Source organism: Lepisma saccharinum, chromosome 6 (genome assembly GCF_977018435.1).
Source record: "Lepisma saccharinum chromosome 6, izLepSacc3.1, whole genome shotgun sequence".
Classification (NCBI taxonomy): domain Eukaryota; kingdom Metazoa; phylum Arthropoda; class Insecta; order Zygentoma; family Lepismatidae; genus Lepisma; species Lepisma saccharinum.
The window spans coordinates 91,605,754-91,628,891 of NC_139234.1; the positions used below are offsets into that span (position 1 = coordinate 91,605,754).

Consider the following 23,138-nt stretch of genomic DNA (forward strand, 5'->3'; position numbering starts at 1 on the left):
TCCTAAATACTTGCTGCTACTTAAGACTTCTTCTTATAAATAAGATGAACGAATGTAATAGCTGCTGTTCACGCTTTACTTCACCAAAGTTGTGAGCAAAATAATAGCTGCTGTCTACATTTTCACTCTTCACTGCAAACAAATTCCGCAAAATAGTTTTACCTAATGTCAATTGGGCTGATCTCAGTGCCAGGGGGGCTGGTGGCAATTCCAAGGGAGCCCCTCCTGGCCCCAGCCTGGCTACGAGCCTGGTGAAACCCAACCTTACAACGGGAATTTCCCGTTATTTTTTAAGATTCGAACTGAACTGGAGTTGAGATGAGTCGTTCGCGAACGAACGGGTCAGTGTGGGCTCGACTGTGATAAGTTGACTCATATTGAACTGTTCAATGCTCTGAATGTGTCGTTCACAAGCGAGTCTTTTACTTTTGGAACGACTCGTTTACGCACGGCATCACTCCCGTGGAATTGCTGACCATAACATATGGCTCTATATTCCATGAATGCCCATAACATGATAAGTGTTCACGTCTACACAATAGTAGGCACGACAAATTTGTCTGGAAAACCTGAGTTATGAAAAAAAAAATTGAAATGAGCGCAGAAAATGGGAACACAGGTAAGTTTTCATATTATCACCAAGTTCTGCTTGGGTTTACTAAATGTTTCAATATATATTTGTTACAAATATGATAGAAGACCAGAAAGTTCTTACCCTCACCATGATGTAGATGCGCTAGGTCTCTGAAATTATTGCTCTTGTAGGTTGTTATCTCAATAACAACAGTGCCAATAAATATCATTATACATTCTTTTAAACTGGAATTGGAACCACGAGAGAATGAGACGACAGCATGTTGGACAAAATTGAGTATCGAGATATGAGCAGGTTCAGGACGGAGCGAAGGGTGGGCACAGGTAGGAAATTGTCCACCCAAAAAATCCTCTGCCCACCTGAACAAATTGAAGAAGTAAGGGTTATTATATTATGCGATATCGCCCAAACACCTCTCACTCGTTTATTTCGTTAATTTTAGCATTGATACTTACCTATTCTGCATTTCGGAAGATTCTTTAAGGTGAAGTTATGCATTTTCCCACAAAATAGTGTCAACTTTTCATATTACGAGTCCTTATTTGTCTTCCTTGTTCCGCTTGGGTAACAGACAATATGGCGTGCACTCGTCATGGATCATCGCGCGTCGTGCTTGTGTTTTGTCGATTTGGAGTCGGTTTGCAGTGTTTCAACCTTCTTCACCGAAAAATATCTACTTTCGTGTTCATTATGTCATCACAAACCATTTACGGAGAGCCCCAAAAACCATGCACGATAGCTCCATGGAGCATTTCCGGCAAGGTTAGGTTAGGTTGGGTTAGGTTAGGTAAGCATTGTCAAAAAAAAAATCTCGTAAAAAAAGGCACATTTGGAAACACTGGCGAGATCGCGTGACTTTCGACGCTCACGCCAGCTGCAGGTATATAATGGAAACAACAGCATAATGTTGTCGCTTTACAGAAAATGCAAGTTGGGGCAACCACTTTTGTTTACTTGGGCGAATAGAGCTCTTCATAGGAGATATGTTAAACAAAACTAAAGACGATATTCTTATTATCACGCTCACAACTTGAGTTACAAATTTCTTAATTTTTAGTGTTGTTTTCAATAAAAATCTTAGCAGAACACTTATACATTTTACAATCATTAAAATTAAATACATATTGTGTAGTATGTGTGTATGTCCAGCATTTGAGTAATAGCCATATATAGGGGAGACGGGGGTGAGTAGAGCATGTTTTTATGTTTAAATTTTTGCAGCTCTTAAAAATTATTATCTACTATTGATGAAATGATACGAGCAATATTTGTAGTTTCCTTGGCCACCGTGATTTTTTATTACACCATGATGCTAAAACTTGCAAAGTTATTGCTTGTTTTTTCGAAGTGTGTCAGTATTGTCAATTCACCCCATATATAGGGTGAGTTGACTATATGTGTTGGGGGTCAGTTGACAATATGTGTAATTCTACCCCATACATGGTTTGGAATATTTTATTTCAAACAATATACTGCCTTAAAAATTAAGGATTACAAAAATGTTTTCAAATGAACAGTATAACGTGAGACAAATGTTCTAAACTTAAAAAAAAAAAATTACAAAAGTGTTTACTGAATTTTATTACCCAGTGTTTATTGTTATATGTTACATCATATAAAAAAAGTGTAAAGTGCTCCCCTGTGCATAGCACCATGCCATGAATGCGTATAGGGGGTGTGGGGGTAACGCCCCACACTTTCTTGATCCGGTGGGGGTGATGTGATCAGCATCACGCCCCTGACCGCCTTTACCCCCCAGGGTTTCCACCAGGTACCCATGTTATTGGACGCTGGGTGGGCGCCGGGGCCGCTTCCATCGTTAGAAAAGTTCTCGGATTTGAACCGGACGGGGATCGAACCCGGGACCTTTAGCATGGTAGTCAGACGCATTACCGACTGAGCCACACATCATATACAATTAATTAAAGAACAATTTTCTCAATAGCCTACAGTATTGTCAACTACAGTCTGGCAGAATTAACTTGAGACAAATGGCTGCTGACTGCCGGCGCCGCTGCAGAAGTACCAACCTACAGCGAACGCTTGACACTCATGCAAATCACAGGCAATCAGCTGACAACGGGAGATGGAGATTTGAAAAATAATTACATTGTGTAACGGAAATATCACTGATTTGGCTTCTACCTATTTATCGTGCTGTCAAAACAATTACACACGAACATTCATTAATAGAAGATAAAAAAAAATAGGAAAGAAAGCTCTATGCACTGCCACTTTGCTTGCTTCACCAGTCACTGCAACCGAGTCCTTTCAACAGTTGGTAACATTTCGCGTGCCTGAACATTAGAGTTTCCGTTGGCCTGTTACCACGAGAAGTCCCCCAAGTCTAGCCAATTCGAGCGCAGTTGCATCACTCACAGAGTGGCCATTTCTCTCAAATTAATTCTGCGGGACTGTAGCCCCTTCCTTCCTATTGTTAACTCACCCCGATCTTGGTCTTTCTGGTCATGCCACTGCTAAACATTGTAGTTTAACAAAGTATCCAAATGTAGTATCAGTACAATTTACCATAGTCTTCTGGATAGCCTTAGCATGAACTATGTGCTTACTTACTTTGAAAATGTATAAGAAAAAAATATAGAGTTGAGAAAATTTACTTTGCTAGTAAGAATTGATGTTATCTGTCATGCACTAGAAACTTTGTGAACAAGACATTCAACTTCTTAGTTGTGAGTTGGTTCTAGGTATGACACATATTCACAGTAACCTGCAATGTTGCCAACTCTTGGTGGGAATAAAATGGACTTTGTCAACTCGCCCCTATGGGCAACTCCCCCCGGTCTACCCTACTTTGTGGTCAATGTATTAATGTGTAATTTTATACATATGGTTGAGTGGAAGGAAAGGCCCTGCATGGCATTAGCTCCATCATTTAAAATATTACATTAATAAATAGTAAACAAGAAGAGGGGAGTTAATAAATAATAAGTAAAAAGAGTTGATGAGATATGTTAATGTCAGTGATGGCATTTAAGTTTTAAAGTTTTTAAAGGGAAGTTGAGAAAAGTTACTAGTATTATTTACTGATAAAATAGAACAAATTAAAAAAAAACTGTATGTTAAAACTTTTCCTTACAAATTTAAATACCATCAGCTCTTTTTATTTATTATTTTTTAATTCCCCTCTTTTTGTTTACTATTTGTTAATGTTATATTTTAAATGATGGAGTTAATACCATGCAGGTCCTTTCCTTCCACTCAACCATGTATATAAAATTACACACAAGGGAAGTTTTATGCTACAAGTGATCAGTTTTGAGTAACATAAAATGTTTATTGATCATTTGCAGGAAATGTTGCTGACAGATTTGCAACTTGTCAAGATGGAGCTTTTACTCTTGAGAAAGATGTTCTTCAAAAAATTCTACTTAACCATGAGCTTGGCAATATTAAAGTTTATGCAATTTCAGTTGTTGGACCTTTGAGAAGTGGAAAATCATTTTTGATGAACCTTTTTGTTAGATATCTCCAGAGAAGGGTGAGTAAATTCTCTGTTTGAGCATGTATGGATTTTTCCATAACTTTTACTCTCTTTAACTGTAGTAATGTACAATGAAAAGTATTGTTATAATATTGAAGCTCATATGTGAACTACAGAAATTTCATAATTGAAATGTAGCCGGCCCCCGTGGTGGAGTGGTTAGCACATCACACTACGACACCAGGGCTCCCGGGTTCGAATCCCGGCCTGGGCAGGGATGTTCTTGAGTGTCCTTTCATCAATTTCATTGTGTCATCACTTATCCTCATCTTCGTAAATTAGCCAAAAGTGGCACAAAAGCCGAAGTAAAATAAAACAAATCAATCAATCAATCAATAATTGAAATGTAAGATTTACTCCTACAGGAGAAAATGAGGATCATAGAGAGGGCCCCACAAAAATGTATACACACTTTTATAGATGTTATCTATTGACTTTTATTAGAGTTGAATACAATTACCATAGAAATATGTAGTATGATCTCTCAAAAGTAGTTGTTAATCATATGGGTGCTAGAATCACCATCGACAAGTCAAACAAAATGGCAGAAACACGAATGTTGTTTTGGGAGCTCAAGATCAGTTTGAAGTGGTATTTTAAATTTCAGAATGTTTAATTCAGACGACAAGGGAGGAATGAGTTTGCTATGTATTGTATATTGTAGAAAATCAATGTACACTGGCAATGCTCCAGGAAGAAATTGAAATGTTCTGTGGAGGAATCCCAGCAGCTAATTTGACCAATGTTGTTTGAGCAGTAGTTTGCCAAATTCGGAAGGGTGTTGATGCTAATTATGACCACTTGAGAACCTGTTGTAATTGCAAGTCAAGCACAAATACTAGTCATTCCTTAATGTTGGCATAAATTAAGTATAAAAGCTTTATTTATTTATTTTATTTTTTGATGAATTGTGTTGTACATGGTGGTGAAGGGGTGTGTTCTCTATTATATACTCAAAATAAATAATTTACTTTTACGTTTCTCTCTACCTTTTTTTGCTATAAATTTTTCTGTCCATATTTAGTTCATTTTAATTGTGTGGTTTGCTGCAGCCAACATCATTATTAGGGTTTCTATATTCCATAAGTGAAAATCTGGGATATCGTTGACCAGAAGCCTGTTGGGGACAAGGGGGGGGGGGGGTGGAGGAGGGGACATATTTTGTATGTAATTGAACAATTATTATGGAGGGTCCCGTTATCATATTTTTTAACACATCTTAATGAATGGAAATTCACTTTCAAGTCAATCAAGATCAAGAAACTTATTTTCAGTGAGGTAATGAACTAAGCTGCTATCTCACATTAACGAAACTTGATTTAACTTGATTTGAATTTTTTTTACTGTAAGCAGTTTATGGAACTACACAATGGAAGAGAATCTTAACTGAAATTCAGCCCTGCAAACATTGATTGATTGATTTAGTTTATTTTACTTCGCGTTTTGTGCCTCTTGGCTAATTTGCGAAGATGGGGATGAGTAATGAAATGATGAAATTGATGAACGGACATTTACAAACAACCAAGCCCAACCGGGATTCGAACCCGGGACCCTTGGCATCTCAGCACGATGTGCTAACCACTCGGCCACAGGGTCGGGCAGCCCTGCAAACAGAAGAAAATAAAGGTAGCATTATTACTTGTTGCTAAGTGCATTGAGAGGTGCCATTGTGAAGTCAAGATCTTTGAAGCACATTATTGTAACTCCATAACTCTTGCATTGAGAGGGAGTGGTTCAATTTACAGTTAGATTGTTTGTTTTTGTAAAATGATGATTTTAAAATTACGTCCATGTATTTAAATTGAAATAACGTTCACGAAAGTATATTTTTCATTATTTTCACTTCTCACCCTATTCCACGACATTAGTGCATCCCAAAGAAACTTATCGGGACACTGGAACAAATGATACCATTCCGAGACCTTAACCTTAATCATTGACTCCAAAAAGCATGCTTTGTGTTATCTACACCAAGACTTGCTGCATATGGAAAGCACCAACTATGTCAGAAAGAAGATCTAAATCTACTTGCCAAAAGAGCGAGCCTCATTTAGCGTGAGAGACTGGCTGCTAGCAGATACACTGGTGAAGCATGGAAGAAAGTGGAAGGTGAAGTGGCATGCAATATTTAATGTTTTGAAGGATACAAGAAAGAAATAATTTACGCAGTATCTTCCACTTGATGAAAGATTGATGTGCACCTTGTTCTTCAGACAACTTTATGTATTTTATTGTAGGACACATGCTTCTACCCGCTTTTGATGCTTTATTTCCATTTCAGGTGACAGGCCAGAATGTGTTTCAAGACAGAACCGAGGCTCTGTCTGGTTTTGAATGGATATCAGGATCAGTGGGAGTAACAAAGGGAATGTGGATGTGGCCAGAGGTTTTCCTTCTAGACACCGGCTCTGGAGAAAAGGTATTTTAATTCAGAATAAACTTATAGGTGATCCAATTAACCCATTTTCTTACAAATTTCACCACTCACAGTTCCCCTGGACTGAAGATTTAAACAGCCTGTGGTATTTCACATAACATCAATAAAGAAAAAGGCTGCCATGTTTACTGACATCCAATTTTCATTTCTTTAGTAAAATATCAAGTATTAGTTCTTTTTGTATATACACATTGCTTGCATTGTAGAATTATTTCTCTTGAAGTTTACGGTTAACAGTTGGGCTGAAAAGTTCGTAGGCTGACTCATAGATGGCGTTACTAGAATTAAATCCATGTGATTTTTACTTAGTACTAACCTTCAAAAGATACGTGTATAAATTTCACAGCTGCCGGATAATTAGTTCGTGAGATATAGCATTATGAGTGAAGCAGCTTTTGTTGTTGTGAAAAAATGGATAAAAAAGAATTTCGTGTGTTAATAAAGCATTGCTTTTTGGCGAAAAAAAATACTGTTGAAGCCAGGGCTTGGCTTGATAAACATTATTCGGACTCTGCACCAGGAAAATCAACCTTTGAGAAGTGGTTTGCTAAATTTAAACGAGCCGAAATGAGCATCGAAGACGATGCACGCAGTGGACACCCCAAAGAGGCTGTTACCGACGAAAACATCAAAAAAGTCCACAAAATAATTTTAAATGATCGTAAAGTGAAGTTGATCGAGATAGCTGAGATTATTACATAGCGTTGTTGGAGCGTTTAAAGGATGAAATCACGAAAAAACGGCCCCATTTCAAGAAGAAAAAAGTGCTGTTTCATCAAGACAATGCACCGTGTCACAAATCAATGAAAACGATGGCAAAAGTATATGAATTAGACTACGAATTGATTCCCCATCCACCATATTCTCCAGATCTGGCCCCCAGTGACTTTTTGCAGTTTGCAGACCTTAAAAGAATGCTCGCTGGAAAGAAATTTAGCACTGATGAAGAGGTAATCGCCGAAACTGAGGCCTATTTTGAGGCTAAAGAGAAATCGTACTATAAAAATGGCATCGAAAAATTGTATGACCGCTATAATCGTTGTATCGCCCTCGAAGGCAACTATATTGAATAATAAAATCGAATTTTGTCAAAAAAATATTTTTTACTATGTTAGCCTACGAACTTTTCAGCCCAACTGTTATTATTTGCTTTCAGAAATAGAATAAGCCACCATCTTTAAAATCTAATGTAACAGAAAACATCAAGAAACTTTGTGAAAGCAATGATGACTTTGAATTACCTGATGATATTTGGGATTCATAATTTTTAAATAAAAAATAATGTAATCAATTTTTTTTATCTGAAATAAAAATAAAACACACTGCTTGTTTTCACAGTTAAATTGTTATACATGCACAAGACATACAAAATACGTAGGTTCAAATTAAACATAACTTTAATACATGGAAGCCATTCACGTACATCTTACACACAGTTACTATAACAACCAATCAATAACATGCTATAGAATACAAATTCTTCTTCTTCCTCTTATCATGTGTCTATCATCTCCTCCTGGAGTCTCTTTTTTTTTGTTTTAAGTGCTGGTCTCACCGTATCTATCAGGAGGTCTCCTAAGTCTATTCGACCTTCTGAGTGGTGGTTGGTTTTCGTTCTCTCTTCTTCCCTCTGCATCCTTAGGTCTCTTGCTAGCTCTTTTAGCTATAGTCAAGAACTGGTTCAGACCGAAAGTATCGTCTTCATCTTTCTCAGACTGTTGGCCCAGAGTTCGTGCATGCCACCAAGGTTTATCATACACGTTGTACGCTTCGTCATCTCCGTACCCACTGTCCATCCTCTTTGATTGGTTGAACAGCTTCTGGTCAATCTGAATGTCGTCACTGGCCATGCTCTTAGCTGGCATTCCAATGGCAATCTGTTTACTAATGTCCCTCTCCCTGTCTCTCCCGAGCTTCGATCTTTTACGTCCCTCATATCGCAGTTGGTCACGTTCCCTTGATTCCTTATCTTTCTGGGTAAGTTTCTTCTCCAGCTGTGCTCTCAAACCTTCACTTTCCGGTATTTTTGTATTAATATCTGCGTTGTGATTTCGTCCGGACCCCGTATTTGTGAACATTGTGTTACATTGTGCTAACAAGTTCCTCCAACCTGGATGAATACCGTCGAGCCATGAATGTCCCAATCAACGGATAACGCAGTTCTTCTTCACACAATTTAACCGGCAATTTATACAATACATCATTCAATGATAAATCAATGAAAGCTTGACCTTTCAACTTCAAATTATTATTATTCACACCTCGTAACTTAAGTGTAGTGAATTGTGTTCGCCGATGAGGAAACATTTTTTTGAAAGACTTGCTATTGAACAGCGTAACTGTAGATCCAGTATCTAGTTCACATTGTACAATTAGTTTATCAATACACAGATTAACTATGCACGGTTCCGCTGACATAAGAATATTAGTGCCATGTACAACTTTTGTCTTTGGCTTGAAACTAACGCTCCTTGCTTTTGAACGATTGAGCGTAGCATCTTCCACTTGTGAATTGTCTGTGCTTGATGAAATAGTGCAAGTATTATCTTTTGGCGGATGAGAATCACTAACTTCAACGTGCAATAAAGACAAACCATGAAATTCATTATGTATGCTTTGTTCACCAACAATAGCGTCTAAAGGTTTAATATTCGACTTAGAAGTTTGATCCGAGGTAATTGTCTTACTTGTAAGTTTATGGTTCTTTTTCCTAAACTTGCATTTTACATGCCAATGACCTTTCTTTTTGCAAAATGAACATATCGAATATTTTGCTGGACAATGTCCAAGATCATGTCTTCTGGAGCATCTATCACATTCTTCAGTGCTTTTATTACTTTTATCCCGAGGAGTAACAAAGTTCTTTTTGCTTGCTTGCGAGGACTGGAAACATGGTTTAAATTTCTGTGTCCCAGCAAATGCAACTAGATTAGGACTACATTCCTTTTCACGATGTGTGAACATTTGTGTTTCCCGTTCAATTAATTCCATTTGAAGCACAATATCTTGACATTTTGGAGTCAATGTAGGTTCAGATAGTAATTTCTTTCTAATGGCGTCAGACCGAACGCCTACAATTATTTGCTCTACAATGGCTTCCTGTAAGTACTGGCCAAAACTACATTTAAGTTTTTGTTGCTTAACACGTACCATAAATCGTGTTGCATCGTCGCCGCTTTCCTGCATGCATTGCCTGAACTTAAAACGTTCCACATATTTGTTTGTTCTCTGGCCATAATGTTTGAGCAGATTGTCCTTGAGGATCGAATACGTTTGACGATCAACTGGTTCAGGTGCAAGGATGTTCTTCAGCACTTTGAAAGCTTCAGACCCTATAACTGCAATCAGTATGGGTACCTTCCTGGCTTCATTAACATCATGAGCCAAGCAAGACTGTTCAATGTCGTTAAATAACACTGATCGGCATGAAAATCCTCCCACGAGGATGAAAGGGTGTACCTTATAGATTTCGAGTCGCTGATTACGAATATCCCATTGAAAAAGTTCCAGCACGTAAGGTTTTTTTAGGGGGCATTTTCCATAAAAAATTACCGAAAAATTGTATTTTTGTAATGAAATTGTATTTTTTATGCTTGGAATGCATAATTGTGTATTTTTACCTCAATCCAAGAATTGTTACTATATCCTAGGAACATTCTTTCCCCTGCCCCCACAACCCCCCCCCCCCGAAATAGAAGAAAATTCCAAATACACCCCACCCACTCCAAAAATACAGTGAATTCTGCCACTACACACATTTTTTTGAGAATTCCAGATAAATGTCAAAACAAAAAATGTGAATAATATTGCATTTTAACATTACTACTGGAAGAAATATTTTCACGATGTCCCATGAGCCTAAGTGACTGGCTATAAAATGAATGGTATCTTACAATTTTTAACTATGTGTGACAGGCTTATTTGTGTACATTGGAGTTCAACGTTTTATTTTCGTTACACTGTTCCTACACTGTCACCTCGGCTTCCTTCAAAGTAAATGGATTCGTAATCACTTGTGATCATTCGTTGGCACCCCCTTGTCTAGACGACAAACAGGATGTGGCTGGAAAAAGGTGCCAAGACATCCACCTCGTTGTCCCATGAAGCAGATATTTTACTTCCGAGGTGATCGTGGTGTAAGAGAGTCGCGTTACTCTGTGTCTGTTTATATCGTTAAGGAAAAATATTTCTGCGTGAAATATTGACATTTGTGTTAAAGCAACATGCCACGAACTTGTAAAAACTCGGTAGATTCATTCTGCTACATATGTGGGGAAGTGGTCTTCAAGGAGCAAAGTAGGGCATTGTCACTGTTCCTAAAGACAGCGTACCACCTGTACTTTGGGTGCAAAGTCGGCGACCACGTGATTGGGCTCCCAAACAAAGTTGTAACTCGTGTGCGCGTTCTCTAAAAGGATGGTTGAAAGGTACACATAAATCGATACCATTCGCTGTACCTATGGTTTGGCGCGAGCCCCGGGATCATGTTGCAGACTGTTATTTCTGCCTGACCAATATTACAGGTTTCTGAAAAGGCACGAAGCATAAAATACAGTATCCTGACTTGGATTCCGCGAGGAGACTTCTCCCACATGATGTTGTTCTGCCTGTACCCGTACCACCAGACTCATACACACTGAGCAGTGTTTCATCCGACGAAGAACCTGCGACTTGTCAGGATGTTGCACAATCTTCGAGTACGCATTCAGATCCCAATTACGCCCCAGTGTCTGACACTAAGGAACCACATGTGATAAGTCAGGAAGAACTGAATGATCTGATCAGAGACTTAAACCTTCCGAAGACCAAGGCCCTGTTGCTTGCATCACGACTTCAACAATGGAATCTACTTGACCGAGATGTGAATATATCGATGTACAGAAAAAGAGATGTGAGCCTAGTTCCTAATTTTACAAAGGATGGTGATTTGGTGTATTGCAGTGACATTCCGTCGCTTATGGAACAACTGAAATTTGACTACATCACTGAAGAATTATCTCGGGAATCATAAGTCACCTAATTACAAAGACATTGTGGGCAGGTTAATTACTTCATTTCGTACCATGGGATTTAATATGTCCCTCAAGTTACATTTCCTGCATTGTCACTTGGACTTCTTCCCTCAACAATACAGCTTGGGTGAGGTCTCCGATGGACACGGTGAAAGGTTTCATCAACAAATAGCTACCATGGAGAGGCGCTACAGTGGGAAATGGTGTGTGAATATGTTGGCCGACTTCTGTTGGAATGCGGCGACACGCGAGACACCCTGTACAAATTACAAGAGGAGCAGGAACACCAATTGACATGCAAATGTTGAACTTTTACTCTTTATGTAGTTGTATCTGCTTGTTTTATATTGAAATTCTGATGATAGCATGCAATTTTATATGGGGGGAGAATAGCACCTTTGCGTGGTAATTGAAACCCGCTCCCACCCCCTCCCTCAAAACTGGTACGTCTTGGAGAAAAACAGGTTGCGGATTCGAACTCAGGAGCTCGAAATCTATAAGAATCACCTAATTTGGTTCATGGGAGCGACAAAAAGTTTAATTTTGCCGAACAGTGTAATCTTCTATTTCTTCCGAATCTGGCCGGAACTCAGAGAATAAATTCAAACCGAACATATTCATAATTGTGGTCAACTAAATATCACAATATCTTAAACACAATCCGTATCACACTGATTTAAACTTTGTTCTTGTACAATTATTGTAATCTACGCCGTAGACACAATTTGTATCGCAGTGATATGAATTTGCCCTTGTACAATTATTGTAAACAATACACAAACCGTGTAATCTTGGTTCTTACCGTAGAAATTGATCAAGCCGACACAATTTCTCCTTGCATAAACCTATGCTGGAATGATGATTGTCGTGTACTCTTCATGACGTCTTCATCCATACTTCTTCTTACGAAGAATCACCAAGAATATCCTGTACGACTGCACCATAAATAATGAGCGTTTAAATATAGGCGATGAACCATGTACAATGATTTCGGCTTCGTTATTTAAGCATTTGGTTTTATTAAACAGAAAACAATATTTTACACAATCCGTGCATTTGCTTTCATTCACATTACCGACATCTTACCAATCAACAAAACAGAATATACTCTGACAACGTGCAAGTGGTCTTCTTCTTCTTGAGCGTGTAATATAAACCTATCATTCCTCCAGAGAGTACAAAAAATATTAAAATTGCACTTTAAAATTAAATACAAAAGATTCTCTTTGTCACTGCATTGTATGGGAATCTTCAACATTTAAAATGCAGGTATGTAAAATAAACTTACGAAATACATGTTAAAAAGACCATCGGTAAACCATTGTTATAATTAGGCTGATTTCCTATATGCCTCTTGCATTGTACTTCATGTACTACACTCAAAACTAATATCCAAATTCGTCCTCAGTTCTCTTGATGTGTCTGTCATCTTATATCAGTGATCCTCTTGTCCGTCACTAGATGTAAAAATGCACCTAACCGTCGATAGACTTTATAACGACTTTGTCAGTATAATTCAAACTCAGTATCGGCACAATAGGTAGCTATGGTGCTATGTTGAAAAGGAAATTTAAATTTACATATACTGATAGCTTTATAATTATTATATTGATAAAAATGAAAAAAAAAACTAGAAACAACAAAAATTACAATAGCATCAAATTATGCCTTTGTTTACAAGAACATTTATAAGATATCAATGCTATACATAAAAAAAAATATATCTTTGTTATCTCCTTCCAGGATGAAGCAAGTCTTTGTATCTACAATTCTGAGCTTCAGTTTTGTAAATTCATCATCTGATCAAATCACCTCCAAATGTAGAACATATAAGTGTCACTCTATGCGACCTTCCTCCAAGCACTCATTTGAGGAACTGTAACATTTACCAGCCTGCCCGTTAAGGAAGATGAAAACAGATACTTATTCACTGCATCCAATTCAAAATGGCATCTATTATACATATCAGTGTCATTCCACAACTTTCGAATCTTTATAAGTTTATATCATATTCAAAGTTCATTCGAGTCATAAAAGGCTTCTATATAACTTAAACATCCAAGTTATTATAACATTGTCCAGTTTAATGCTTTAAAAGCAACAATTATTGTACAAATATAACACCATTCCATATTGCTAAATCTGTACTTATCTTTTTTCCATCCTGAGATTCCTTTTAGTCACAGACAACTAGTCTTAGAGCAACTAGTTCAAGCCAGATTTTTTAGTATGAGTTATCTTCAATTGTTTTTGTTTTATATTTTTGTCCATAACTGCTTAACACCTTGAATGTTTGTGTTGTAAATGTACATATTTGCTCTGTTACAGCTATTTTACTATGTATATCACAATATACTTATCTAATGATCACAATTACCATTTTTTGAATGTTGATACAAAATACCAAGTATGACATCATAATATACATTGAACAATTTTAAAGAGTTGACCTTTGTATATAAACCTTGATGCCAATGCAAATGTACATAATTTCAAGAAATTTAATTATAAATTTGAAAGTATCATATCTTTCTTGTCAGAAAGAACACATATGATTTAAAATATTTGTTTTTCATTTTGTCAGTCAAAAATAACTTATGAATATGAATATTCACAATATTCAGAATATTTCACAATTTGATAATTTTGTCATGATATACAAATTGGCTTTTTTAAACATCATATTTAATGGAATAGGTTTAAGTAGTAATTACAGACATTTAATTGTATTATTTGAATAAAATTTTGAGCAATCTTATGACTAAATTATTATAAATATTGCACAAATGTGGAACTTTGGACTTAGCCTAACCATTTTCAAATGTAGTTATGACAATGTATTATATTTATTGTCATACTGGCGCTCAACAAGGGATGAACCCACAACAGATCTGAGCCCTACTGAGACATTTAACATATAATAATTAATACAATGCCTCTATATTTACAATCTGTTTACATGTTCAGCATTATAATTAATTGAGTGTGACTGAATATTTGTTTTCCAACAATACAACAAGAACTTGTTCATCATGAACCAATACAGTGCAACTACACATAATGAATTTTTTGTACATAATAATATTGAAAAACAAAAAACGTCAAGTTCGACATACCAACAATTATTATCCAGTAAAGTAACCATTTTTACATAAACAATGTACCTACATAACATTATTATTTATTATCAAACAATGAAGCACCATTCAGAACTTCATTCTCAACCTGGGAGCATAATTTCTATATTAATCTTTATTTAGCCAAAAAAATATATTAATTATAACTTTCTACATGTAGAGTAAGTAACCTCTGATCCAACTAAGTTTCCCTTAGGAATTGATCCATTCATCTAGCAACATCAGCTAACAAGACAAAAATGTTAGTCCCTGCATCGAAAAGCAAACATCCTCAGATTTACGGAGTGCTGAATATAAGATTTTTTACATCACAAATGAATTCATGCAAGAAATGTATAAATTATGAAGTGCGCACAAAAATTATAAATCATAAATAATTGTTGTTCCTGAACTCGCAGCGTCACGGCTCGAACTTACTATTCAGCCCTTTGTGAACACATTTTGGAGCCATAATGCATTCTAGCATTTTTAAAGGAAACAACTACTTGACTGAAGCTTGGATCAACACGTGAATCACTTTGCTCTTTGTCAAGTTCATTCCTATTTGAGCCTACGATTCAATTCTTGGAATCTTTGTGCTCTAGTAAATATTTTTCAAGCCAAAGCTAAATCTTAGCATTCAAAATTATTATGCACACGCCATCACATTATATTATACATTTTTTGCACTCCAAAATACACATAACAAAGAATATTTGTTACATTAAATTTTTTCACCGTTCAACACAACTAAGGATCAAGAAATATGATTGAAGACCAATGTCGGATCATGAAGATCAACTTAAGGCAAACTCTACAGAAGAAGACTTCATATCTGAACTAATGTTCCTGACTCAAGAAAAGAAGCACGAAAAAGAGAAAATTTTTACATTGACAGCCGACAATAGAAAAATTAAGCATAAAGTACTGTGACTCACAGTACCACCTTTAACCAACAGCCTAAGAGAAGAACTCAACCAACCAACTCTCATGGGTATGGTTGTGATATGAAGCAGTATCTTTTGTCCTTCAAAACAACAAAATAAACAACGTGTTAGCATAATCAATTTCATGCCAAAATTAATATATGAATAATTAAAAAAATAAAGAACTGAGGTTTAATGTACCACCCTTGACACTCAGTCAATAAGAAACTCCCAACCAAACAAACCTTATGGGTATGGTTGTGGAATGAAGAAGTATCTTTTGTCCTTCAAACCAACAAAATAAACAACATGTTCGCATAAGCAATTTCATAATGCTAAAATTAATATATAATTAAAATAATAATATATTATTAATATATTAATAATAAAAAAATTAAAATATATAATAATGTCTTGTGTTGTAGTTGTGCTGTCTAGTATGTATGTGTAGTAGTAGTGCTGTCTAGTATGTTGGTTTTGTCTTGCGTAGTAGTTGTGCTGTCTAATTTGTTTGTGTTTGTCTTGTGTAGTAGTTGTGGTGTGTTTGTGTTTATATTTTGTTGTAGTTGTGATGTGTTTGTGTGTGTCTTGTGTAGTAGTTGTGCTGTCTAATGTGTTTGTGTTTGTCTTGTGTAGTAGTTCCTCCATTCATATTGGGGGTTAGGCGTAGAGCTGACAACTCTGCACTGTAAAAACACATGTCAAGAAACAACAATATAAGGCCATGGATGTTCCCAAGGTAAAATATTCCGGAGGTAAAATAGTCCCCCGTTCGGATCTCCGGGTGGGGACTACTTTGGGAGGTCTCTGGACTAAGGATAAGATCTACGTTAGGAAGAAGGATATTAAATTAGGCACCTGGAATGTTCTGAGCCTTTACCGGCCTGGGGCATTTCAGTGTACAGTTAATGAGATAGTTAAGTATAAATTAGATGTAGTAGCTGTCCAGGAAGTTAGGTGGCCAGGAGAAGGGAATTGTAAAACTAAAAATTATACTTTTTTCTATGGTGGTACTGAAAATCATAATTTTGGAACAGGCTTTTTCATAAATAATAGAATTATATCGGCTCTTAAAACAGTAGAATTTATTAATGATAGGATATCATATGCAGTTTTACAGGGTAGGTGGTGTAAAATTATTTTAATAAACATACATGCACCAACGGAAGATAAAGATGATAATACTAAAGATGATTTTTATGCAGAGTTAGAACAGGTCTTTGATAAATTTTCTCAGTATGATATGAAAATTCTGTTAGGTGACTGTAATGCACAAATTGGCAAAGAAGAGACATTTAAACCCACGATTGGTAAAGAAAGTCTTCATGAATTAAGTAATGATAATGGTATAAGATTGATTACTTTTGCAACCTCAAAGAATTTAATTGTGAAAAGTACCACTTTTAAACATAAAGATATCCATAAATATACCTGGTCTTCTCCAGATGGTAAAACTCACAATCAGATAGATCATATTCTCATTGATAAGAGAAGGCATACTAGTATAATTGACGTTCGTACACATAGAGGTGCTGACTGTGCTAGTGACCATTATTTAGTAATTGCTAAATTAAGAGAAAGACTCTCAGTGATAAATCATAAGCAACAAAATCTAAAAGTTCTAAAATTTGATACAGGAAAGTTTACTGATGAAAGAATTAAGAAAGATTACCAAATTAAACTGTCAAATAGATTTGATGTTTTGCAGGATTTAAATGATGATGAAAATATAAATGAAACAGACGTAAATAAGAATTGGGAGCACATACGTAATGCAATAGAATCAGCAGCTAAAGAAAGTATAGGATACCATAAACCGAGAAAAAGTAAGCCATGGTTTGATAATGAATGTCATAATCTAATAGAAATAAGAAATCAGGCTAGACTTAGGTGGTTAAATAACTCTGATGATACAAATCTAAACAATTATAATAGAATAAAGCGAGAAGTTAACCGCACGTTTAGAAGTAAAAAAAGAGATTACTTGAAAACCAAAATTAACGAAATTGAAACAAACAGCAAAAATAAAAATATCAGAGATTTATATAAAGGTGTAAATGAATTTAGAAAGGGGTGGCAACCTAAAGTAAACTTGATAAAAGATAAAGACGGTGATTTTCTAGCTGACCCAAGTGATATTCTAAATAGATGGAAGAACTACTTTAATGACCTTTTAAATGTCCATGTAGGAGATAAATCAGAAGTGAATGAAGTACACACAGCAGAACCTTTAGTTCCAGAACCCAACTTGACTGAAGTTAAAGATGCTATTAAAAGGCTAAAGAATAACAAAACACCTGGCATTGATTTAATACCAGCTGAGTTAATTAAATATGGTGGAAATTCATTAATGTATCAAATTCATAAATTAATTTGTTTAATATGGAATAAAGAAGAAATCCCTCAACAGTGGAAAGAATCCATAATTGTTCCTGTGTTTAAAAAAGGTGATAAAATGAACTGCAATAATTACCGTGGAATTTCTCTACTCTCAACAACATATAAAATATTATCTAACATTCTTTTAACAAGACTAACCCCATATGCTAATGAAATTATAGGTGATTATCAATGTGGATTTAAACGTAACAGATCAACTACAGATCAAATTTTTCACATCAGACAGACACTTGAAAAAAAGTGGGAATATAATCAAAATGTCCATCAGCTATTCATTGATTTCAAAAAAGCATATGATTCAGTCAAAAGAGATAAACTATATAATATATTAGTTGAGTTTGGAATACCTAAGAAGCTTGTTAGTATGATAAAAGTATGCACCAGTGAAACAGAAAGTAAAATTTGTGTGGGTATTAATGTGTCTGACAAATTTACAATTCATGATGGGTTAAAACAAGGAGATGCATTATCTCCATTGCTCTTTAATTTTGCCTTAGAATATGCTGTTAGGAAGGTAAAAGAAACTAAAGAAGGACTAAAATTAAATGGTGTGACTCAGTTGTTAGCATATGCAGATGATGTAGACTTACTGGGGGATGATGTGAATACAATTAAGAATAATGCTAAAATATTTTTCAAAACTGCTAAAGAGATAGGTTTGGAAGTTAACAAAGAGAAAACTAAATATATGCTTACAGGCCGAAACCAAGTGTTAGGTAATAATCAAAATCTAATTATTGATAACAACTCGTTTGAACCAGTTTCCAAATTCAAATACTTAGGAGTAATATTAACAAATGAAAATTATATTAAAGAGGAAATAAAAAGTAGGCTTAATTCAGGAAATGCATGTTACTTCTCTCTTCATAAACTTTTGTCTTCTCGTTTAATATCTAAGAAACTGAAAGTTAAAATATACAAAACAGTAATTTTGCCTGTAGTATTATATGCATGTGAAACTTGGTCCCTTACATTGAAAGAGGAACATAAATTGAGAGTATTTGAAAATAAGATCCTTAGGAAAATATTTGGACCTAAAAGGGATGAGGAGACAGGTGAGTGGAGAAGGTTACATAATTTAGAACTACATAATTTGTATTCATGTCCAGATATTATTAGAATAATTAAATCAAGAAGACTTAGGTGGGCAGGCCATGTGGCACGAATGGGAGACGAACGAGGAGTTTACAGGATTCTTGTTGGGAAACCTGATGGTAAGAGACCTGTAGGAAGGCCAAGACGAAGATGGAGGGACAACGTTGAGATGGACCTAAGGGAAATCGGTAGGGATGGAAAAGAGTATATAGAACTTGCTCAAAATAGGGAAACATGGAAGGCCTGTGTTGCTGCAGCCATGAACCTTCGGGTTTAAGAAGGCTAGAGAGTTAGTTAGTTAGTTAAAATTAATATACAAAGAACGAAAAAGTAAAGAACTGAGGTCTTATATACCACCCTTGACACTCAGTCAATAAGAAACTCCCAAACAACCAACCCTTGTGGGTATGGTTGTGGAATGAAGAAGTATCTTTTGTCCTTCAAACCAACAAAATAAACAACATGTTCGCATAAGCAATTTCATAATGCTAAAATTAATATACAAAGAACGAAAAAGTAAAGAACTGAGGTCTTATATACCACCCTTGACACTCAGTCAATAAGAAACTCCCAACCAACCAACCCTTCACGCTTACTTAATCTTACATCTTCACTACAGAAATATCTGTTTCCTTTGAAGATCTGACAAGTATGTCATCTACCTTGCATCCTTGCAAGAATCTCTTTATTAGTTCCTCATGTGACTTGTTGCAGTTTTGCAAAATTTCTAGCCATTTATACCTTTTGGCATTAGAACACTTCCACACTTTGATGTGTTCAATGGCCACTTGACTCACAGGATTACCAGTGTTGCATTCTAACAATGTAACTGTTGAATCATCATGATTCTCAACACACAAATAAGGTCCTTCAAACAAGAAGCAGTATTTCTTAATGGGATTATTTTCTAAATCTTTATGTCTGTTTCTAACAAACAACAAATCACCAACTAATATGGAAACTTTAGCTTGTTGTTTTTGGTTGATTTGGTTTGTTTTCTTACTTCTGGCCTCAAAACTTTTTAGATGTGCCATGTGAATTTTATTTTCCCATGACATTACTTCATCTTCAGTGATATTATTGAATATGCTCATGTTAGGTTCCATATTTAATCGCAGTTCTATAGGGGCATAACCTGTTTGAGATGAAATTGCATTATTTAAACAATGAAGGGCAACATTAACCTTTTCAGGCCATAGGGTATGACTATCCTGACACAAAACTCTCATTAAACGGTTAAGCTCTGCATGATATCTCTCAACCATATTGGAGGACGGATGATATGGAGGAGTGAACACTAACATGATGCCTAAGTGTTTCATTTTATCTGCAAACTGATGAGATCTGAATTGAGGTCCATTATCGGCAATCAATTTTTCAGGAATACCCAAATGGACAAAATAACAATTGATAAGCTTTTTGATGACTGTATTTGCATTACTGTTGACAATAGGATAAGCCAACAAGTACCGACTTGCAGCATCCAACACTGTCAACAAAAATCTCTCCCGCTTAGAACCCATGACGAATGGACCTTGCAAATCCACAAAAAGGACTTTTCCAGGTTTACTGGTCAGGTGTATTTTAACTAAATGTTTTGCAGGATGTTTATTGGGCTTTGACCTGACACAAGTATCGCAATCAGCAACATATTGTTTTATATCTTTAAACATGTTTTTCCATCGGAAATTTCTATATATTTGTGCCATTGTCCGAGATGCACCGAAATGACCACTCTCATCATGAAACTTGATGAGCATATTACCAATTAAGGAGGCAGGTAAGCATATCCTTAACTTTTCTGGTCTGTGAAAATCCCTGACACATAATATGTTCTCCCTGAGACAGTACTGTTTCCGCCAATTCCTACAGCGAGAATTATCAGTATCAACATCTCCAGAGAGATAGGAAATGATCTCATCCAATTCAATATCATTTCTCTGTGCATTCACAAGTTCCTTACAGTCACACAAAGGTTGCAGCATTAATTCCAACTCGGAGTAGTTGACATGATAATGCATGTCCAACTGCCAAGGAAAAGATCGACTTAGCAAATCAGCGATTACATTTTCCTTGCCTTTGCAATATTGAACATCAAATGAATACATCTGTAACTGGATGAACCAGCGAGTGAGGCGAGCATTCCACGTGTGGGCAGTTTCCAACCACGTGAGGGCTTTATGATCTGTAATAATGACAAAATGCCTCCCTTTTAGTATAGAAGCAAATTTGTCTATAGTATATAGGATCGCCAACACCTCCATTTCAGTAGATGTATAAGATTTCTCATAATCTTTTAACAATCTGCTGACAAATCCGAGAGGCTTGAACCCTCCTTCTATGATCTGGAAACAATAACCCGCTACTCCAATAATCGAAGCATCAGTTTGAACAAAGAAATTATGTTCAAAATCGGGAAATGCAAGCATTACTTGTTCAGCAATTTTTTCCTTCAAAAGCTGAAATGCTTCAGATGCCTCTTTATTCCAACACCATTTTTGTTTAGCTTTGAGAAGCTCATACATGGGTTGGGCAAACATTGCATAATTTTTTATGTATTTACTAATCCAATTTAAGGAACCTAATATTTTTTGCAATTGTTTAATTGAGCTAGGTTCCGGTAACTCTATTATAGACTTGACAAAAACTGGATCTTTATGATACCCTTCTGGGGTAATGATGTGACCCAAAAACTTTATCTCCCTGCAGCAAAATTTACATTTCTCTATTTTAAGGGTCATGCCTGCTTTCAGTAGACAATTAAATACACTTTCAACATGTGTCAGATGAGAATCAAAGTCTTTGGATCTTATAATGATATCATCCACATACACCACTACAAAATCCTTACAATCAGCCAAAACTCTATTCATTGCATCTACAAAGACAGCGGTGCCATTCACTGATCCAAATACAACACGTTTAAATTGATATAACACGCCTTCGAATGAAAATGCTGTGTATTTTCTACTTTGTTCATCCAAAGCAATTTGCCAAAAGGTATTACCTAAATCTATAGATGAGAAATAATTACAACCTTGAAACTGTACTAATAACTCATCTATTTTTACGGGATGAATTTGCATCAACTTTACATGCTTATTTATCCCTTTTAGATCAACACACATTCTTATCCCTCCACCTGGCTTAGGTACAACCAATAGAGGGGATAAGTATTCGGAGTTGGACAATTCAATCACATCCCATTCCAACATGGTGTTGATCTGTTCTCTAACTTCATCCCGGTATGCAAATGGAATAGGATAGTTTCGACCTACCACGGGTTTGTCTGTATCCAGTTCCATTGTGTGCACATAATTTTTACATAAACCTGGTTTAATGGAAAACAATTTTTTATATTTATACAATATATTTAAAAATTTCTGTTTTTCAACTACCGACAACATCTCAGTTTGATCCAACTGACCAGAAATTTTTAATATTGTTTCATCACCCACCTTATTATCCTCAGAACTTGACACAAAAGAACATTCATAATAATGATCCACATCTACAGTATTTTCCAATGGAATGAAACGGGCAAGTACATCATATTTATCATTATCACATACAAGTGCCTTCTTAGAGAAATCTAAGGTACCTTGCAATGCATATAGAACATCTAAGCCCAAGATCATATCCACCTGCAGATTCTGAACCACTAAAAATTGTACCAACAAACTTTGCAAACCGATAACAATCATAAGCCTAGTTAAACCTAAAACTTTGTTCTTTTTAGAGCCTGTAAAATCCACTAGTCTAATGTTTTTAGTACTCAATAATCTTGGCCTACTGGCTGTAGAAGAGATATTTTTCCATACCTGATAGGAAAGCAAACTAATTTCTGCTCCACTATCACATAGAGCCAAATGTTTATGATCTAGTATATTAACCCAAATTTTTGCAGTATTCGAACCATTAGGAACATTATTGATTGGTCTGTAATTTTCTTTCATGTAATTTTGATCTTCAGTTTCTAAGCCTTTTTCCCAATCCCCAACATTAACAACTGCTATGGCAGGGTTTATAGCATACCCTTTGTCACCTGCTTCAAG

General features: G+C 35.9%; 1 protein-coding gene across 1 annotated transcript in view; it reads left to right on the forward strand.

Annotated features, from left to right (window-relative positions):
- Positions 1 to 458: 458 nt before the first annotated feature.
- LOC145988928 (uncharacterized) overlaps positions 459 to 23,138 on the forward strand; it is a 224,406-nt gene continuing 201,726 nt past the window's right edge. The window contains exons 1-3 of the mRNA XM_083124226.1: positions 459 to 619; positions 3,907 to 4,094; positions 6,379 to 6,516. Of these exons, the coding sequence (XP_082980352.1) occupies positions 577 to 619; positions 3,907 to 4,094; positions 6,379 to 6,516 (369 nt within the window). The 5' untranslated portion in view covers positions 459 to 576. The remainder of the gene's footprint in view (positions 620 to 3,906; positions 4,095 to 6,378; positions 6,517 to 23,138) is intronic.